The sequence below is a fragment of the Eimeria maxima genome, genomic scaffold, assembly GCF_000499605.1.
Source record: "Eimeria maxima Weybridge genomic scaffold, Emw_scaff247, whole genome shotgun sequence".
Lineage (NCBI taxonomy): Eukaryota > Apicomplexa > Conoidasida > Eucoccidiorida > Eimeriidae > Eimeria > Eimeria maxima.
In genome coordinates this window covers 34601-40401 of record NW_013565320.1, presented here as the reverse complement: position 1 = coordinate 40401, position 5801 = coordinate 34601, and the positions used below count along the sequence as shown (strand labels likewise).

Here is a 5801-nt window from a genome sequence, read left to right as displayed (position 1 = left end):
ACGACGTACGCGCAGTTCCGCTCGGCTCGCGGAGAAGCCAAAAACAGCGACGAACACAGTAAATTGCCGCGACACTCAAACGGAAACGCCAGTTTGCATGTAGCGAATTAAATCGGAATCAATGTTGTTCAGCCCGACCAGGGCCAGCGAGTGGCGCAGGAACATGCCAACTGGCGTTGCTTGCTCGCAAAACTAGGCACCAGGAGCAGGTTATGCTGGTCACATTCGGAAAGCAGCAGCGCCTGCTGCTGCTGCTTTATAAATACCGCCGTTCGCGCATACGCCAGCTAGCGGCGTTTGTAGAGACAAGGCTGCAGGAGGCAAGGAGAAAGACTCTCAAGCTTCTCCTTCGATTGCTCCTTCGCTTGAAATACTAGCAGTACGAAAAATGACGCCAGATCCTTCTGCAAGAAAAACAAACACCGAACGAGTGACAGCTCTCTTCGTTCCCCTAAACACAAGCTACACACTGCAATAGGAACATTGCGATGGTTAACGTACCTGTTTCGTGTTTTTGAACCCCAAGCCTTCCACAGCAGCAACAAAAGCAGACAGAGATGTAATGCGAGAAGAGACCTCAGCTATTATCAAAACGCCTCTGCAGACAGAGAAGCAAAGACAATCTTCAACCATCAGCTCGGCGTACAATAGATGCCTGTGCATACACTTTTACAACGAACACAGGAGCGAATTGAGGGACCTTCTGCTGCAAACGGCGGCACTGCTACCCCCCTGTGTCTGCCCGTTACAACTGAAGCCCTTACCACCAGGAAGGAAGGCTCCAGACAGCACATGCAATTCGTCAAACTAAGGCTTTTCTCTGCCATACCTCCTCTTGAGGACTCTCCGTGCCTCCTTCAGGAAGGCTGGCCAGTCCTGGCCCATCAAACTCAAGCAAAAAACCACCACATCCAAACTGGAGTCCGGAAGAGGCACCTGCGTACAGCATCCCTCCTGCAAAATTCAAAAGCTTGGCACGGGCAGAAGGAACGCTTGAATGACCCATATTTAGGAATGACGAGCAATAGCCCATTTCCACATGAGGTAAAGGTTGACATACACTGGAAATGTCACATGCCGTGATCCGCTCGTTAGCAGCCACCAAATCGAAGGAGTGAAATGTCCTAAGAAGACCAACCAAGGTCAAGCGCAGAGGCACACACGCAAAAAAGCTTGCAGGGGGAATAGCGCTGGGCGTTGACGTGGTGCCTTGCAGCTGCTCCCCGCAGCTGCATAGAACAACTGGGGAAGTGCCAGATACTGGGCCTCGTTGCTAAATATTCATTATCCATCGAATTACCTCTCTGGAAAGCGCAGTGCGAGAGCGGCCTCTCCGCAACCGAAGTCGCCGACTCTGCAAACAACGCACAGTGGGAGGATACAGTGAAGCTTCTTCCTCCGTCCTAGTCGGTGTCTACACGACTCTGCCGTCACAAGCACGCGAAGTATAACCATACGTCGTCACCAACTCACACCCATTCCTTCGGTTTCTTTGACAGCCAGGTGGCAACACAGTCCAAAGGATTCAGTGGCCAACGCCGTACTTGTGCCCGATAGCCTGTATGGTACTGAATGAGCCGCAAGCAGGACAGCAGCAAAGTCACTTTCGACCCGCAGCCTCAATATCAACTCTGCTGTGCAACAGCAGGCAAACCTGTAACTCGCAGGCTTTCCTTGCTGATGTCGAGTAATATGCTGCTACTGCTAATTTACGGAGGTACAACGAAGGCAGCACACGGTGGCTTGAGTGGCCTGTGCATTACTGACAATGTCAAACAGTTGCGGTTCCTTTTGATATTTTACAAAAGCTTCACTTCCTTTCTTCGTGTAGAGATATTCATTTAAAGAGCGAAAGCGGCCACCTTGCAAGCGATCGATAACCCCCGCTGCTGCTACTCGGCCTGAAAACTTCTTCACCAGCAGCAGCTGCCTCTCCTTCTGCTGCTGCAGGTTGGCCATTGTCTCACGCTTCTCATCCGCAGAAGGTGACAGCTCAGTGCTGTTGCTCCGTGTCCCCCTTTGGCCGAATTCCCCCTTTGGCTTCGAGTTCAAACGCATCCGTTTCAAGCCCCTACCGTCTTCTCCATTGTCGTCTCCAGCTATTTGTTTCCTTTGTTTCCGTGTCTTCCCTTTCGGGGCCCCATGCGTGCCTTCCGTGCTGAGCGGTTGTTCAGCCTGGTGTACAGCATTGAACGTACGCGTGTTCTCCACAGTAGCTTCCACCAGAGGCTGCTGCTGCTGATGCTGTTGCTGGTGCTGCGCGGCGACACTGGTAGCCCGCTGCGAAGTGGTGTTCAGTTGATCGCCACTTGATTGACTTACTGCAGGGGAACAGCAGTGAGACCTCTGCTCCAAGAAGGGCCCAGGCCTAGAAACACTCACACGCGGCCTTCCTGTGGACTCGACACGCCTAGATTTGTAGCGGAGAGACAGCATTGCTACGATTGAAGCAGCCTGCTCAGCCGTCGAAATCTCGGTTGAAATACGGCTTAGCAGAGCGTCGAGGCTCTGCTACGGCCTCCATTCATTGGACGAGCGTAACTTGATATACAACCCGTAAGTAGATCGCTGAGAGCAGCAGAAAAGGCCCCAAAAGATTTGTGCAAGTACGTGGCCTCTACCAACATACAGAAGAGCATGAGCATATGTTCATAGAGGAGACGTACAACTTTGCACGACTCCCTTCAGTCTCTCTGTTGGCTATTACATCTCGTTCAAGAGACACTCTGACAGCAAAGGAGAAATCAAAAGGTATCTAAAAATTCTCAAAACCGCAGTTTTCGGTGGCTCTCCACCTACGTGGCCCTTGATTTGTGGGAAAGCTACGAGCATTCTACGGGGCTGCCGTGGCGCAGAGCCCAGCTACCATGAGGGAGCTCCCCCATCCACTGCGACGATTTTAATTAGCTTTTTATGTTTACGTTTTAAGGGACTCCAGAGTACTGTTGATGCTGTTGTCTGGCGGAAGCCGTTCCCCACTGGAGAGCATTGGGCATGGCGGTGCGCCGGAGAAACAGCTTGGCTGTTTCGGTTTGCTTGTTGGGGATTTAAGTTGCTTTTTATATTGAACTGAGTCTGAAAGGCAAAATGGAAGCGGCAGCTGCTCCAGTTAGCCCACCTAATCCCGTTTTAGGGCAAGATCAGCCGGTTGCCCGGCCTGGATCTCTGAAGGGGAACATTCGCGGTAACGACCGTGAGCTCAGGCTGGATGGAACCTCTAATGATGATGAAAGCCCACAGGTTTCTGATGTCCGCGAAGAAAGGCGGGGACGGGTGTCTCGATATAAGAAGTCTGTGACTGCTTCCTGGGGGCTGGGGGAGGGCGTGAGCGGCAGGATGACGGGGGCTGCGATCCTCGGCCTGCTTTTGCTCTCCATGAGTATCCCTTTTGCGGTATACAAAATGCACCAGGGGCAGATCGGGCGGCAGTACGCGTTCGACGCATTACCTACCCAAGGCAGGGAAGCTGGAGAGCAGCACGGCCAGCAACAGGCAGCGGCGTCCGAGTTCACCGAAGCGACTGTAGGGCACTTTGATGCGATAGGTGTGCCTGTAACTCAAAACTTGCAGGCGACATTTCTTTCCCTGAAGCACACTAGCGATCATGGTCTGCTTTTATCGGTCCGGGATTCGCGGTGGGATTCTGTACGGAAGGAATTCCTCGCTGATTTGGATAGGGTGGCGGAGATACCACCTTCTGTGTTTGAAAACGAATACAAGAGCGAAGAAATTCTTCGACGTATGATGGCCATGGATCTGGCATGTCTAGAGAATGCTGCGGTGGAAACGAAAGTGGCGATTGATGACTTCCGAGCCACTCATAAGGGAGGCTTTTCAGATGAGCTGGCTGAGAAGTTTCAGGAAAACCTTCAGGCGAGGCGCGATCAGGTGAGGGCAGCGGAGTTGTGGGAGACAGCTGTGGTGAATGATTTGCTGGGGACCGATCCCGCCCTGAAGGACAGTATGCTGAAACTTTTGCTTGCCGTACGATCCAGAGCGACGAGCTGCGAATACCTAACTACTACCTCGGCAGAGATACTCTTCCCTTCAGAATCTTCTGCTAGAGGGCATGTGGAAGAAAACCGAGTTTATGAGGGAGTCGCCTACCTCATCAAGGCGGGCCAACTTGCGGCCAGCGACAATTTGATTAAAACATATGTGGCGCCCTGGTTGGCGATTATTTTCACTTCCTTCTAACCACCATTCCGAATTTAACCGTTTCTGCGGCCCAACCGTCGCATGCATACACTTACCGTTTCACTCCAAATTTGCACGGGAGTGCACGGGAATGCACGTCTTCCATTTAACAAGTAATGAGTCGGCCACGAAGCATGCATGGATGCGTGTTCAAAGTGGCTGTGTCTTTATTCAGTTGGGTACAGCAGCTCCACCTCATAAGGTAGTGGCTGCATATCAGCAGGTCTCGATTGCTCCCCTTTGGGCAATCCGCAGTAACACCGACAAACAAAATCTCGTGTAGTTGCCGTCCGCCATGGCCGACATGCACGGACGTGCACTCACAATTACAACTGCAATGATTCCCAAGGGGGAGATATTGTTTCTTTTCTGCATAGGTATTTAAATGGGTGTCACTGCGGAATCGGCTTTTCCGCTGGGAGGAGGCCATTCCACGCAGACCCCTTTCAAGTTGTGCTTTGGCTTCGTTTCTACTGCTACGGTTTTGTGGGAGGGCAAGCTGAACATGCCCAGACAGGTTTAGGCCTTGAGGCAAACGAGCAGTTTCCGGTTGTCCCTTTTACGAGCATGCAGTGAGGCCAACGGGCTTCTGTAGCGTGGAGGGGGAACCGATCGGATGGAAGCGGGATGCAGTCGGGGTAGGTACATGCAGATAGGCTATAGGCATATGGGGTAACAATGAACTACGGGGAGGTGTAACGGAGCTTATCGTGCTGTTCGTAGGTTATTGGCATGGTGTTAGATAACTTCCCGTCCAGATGTTGCACTATTACGGGGGATGTGGGGAGTAACAGATGTAGAAGCTGGGGACATCCAGAGGGCTCTAGTTTGCTGCATTAGTTATTAGCGATTCACCCCTAGCTAGTTGAAGGCTACAGGGGAGGAGCTGTTCCTTAGCAGGGCAGGCAGATACGCTGACTATTACAGCAATAATCTAACTTCCTGATGGGCCTTCGGATCATCAAAAAAAAAGGAAGTTACAGTTAAATGCTTGGACTTATGGGCAGTCGTTGCAGTCCAGTTGCATAGTCGACGGCAATAATCTCGATTTGCAGACGGCACAGGCGCCGCAGTGGGGCTGCCGGCGTTTCATGCTGCATGCATTGGATTTCTCCTGGATGATTTTGGGTGCCATAGTAATCGCATTTACGATTTTTACGAGTAGAAAAACGCTCAAGGACAGGCATAAATGCTCATGAGATGCCTGTAGCTTGTGCCGCTTCCCGAAACGGCCCCGCAGTCACTAGTCCATCCAGAACTTCTGCGCACTAACTGAGACCGGTTCGTCGAAATTGTTGCGAGTAGGGAATGTATGTTGATAGTGAATTTCACCTCTGATATTTGCAGTCCAATACTGGGCAGATCGGCTGCTTTTCAGTGTTTGCGCCAACTCCGTCGATGCACTTTCGAAACATCCTGATTCCACTTGATATTTCTCAAGGCATACGATGCCGCCAACCAGTTTAAGAGCCATTTAAATAATATTTAGTGGCGTGTAATTGCGAGCTCCTCCCCTAGTTCACTACTTTCTCCCCCTCCCCCACCCCCCCAGTTCTGCCCGGTCCCCACCTCTTGATTGGAGAGTTCGCGTGCAGACATCTTCA

At 51.7% G+C, this 5801-nt stretch overlaps 2 protein-coding genes across 2 annotated transcripts; one reads left to right on the top strand and one right to left on the bottom strand.

Moving 5' to 3' along the window:
* Positions 1–287: 287 nt before the first annotated feature.
* Positions 288–2436, bottom strand: EMWEY_00024150 (hypothetical protein, conserved; the record flags this gene model as incomplete). The annotated part of the gene is made up of 7 exons (XM_013480884.1): positions 288–404; positions 502–598; positions 830–936; positions 1061–1124; positions 1301–1354; positions 1474–1568; positions 1768–2436. The coding sequence occupies 7 exons, from the start codon at positions 2434–2436 to the stop codon at positions 288–290; spliced, it is 1203 nt and encodes a 400-aa protein (XP_013336338.1).
* A 651-nt stretch (positions 2437–3087) lies between these two features.
* EMWEY_00024140 (hypothetical protein, conserved) lies at positions 3088–4197 on the top strand (the record flags this gene model as incomplete). The annotated part of the gene is made up of 1 exon (XM_013480883.1): positions 3088–4197. The coding sequence occupies one exon, from the start codon at positions 3088–3090 to the stop codon at positions 4195–4197; it is 1110 nt and encodes a 369-aa protein (XP_013336337.1).
* Between the last annotated feature and the right edge of the window lie 1604 nt (positions 4198–5801).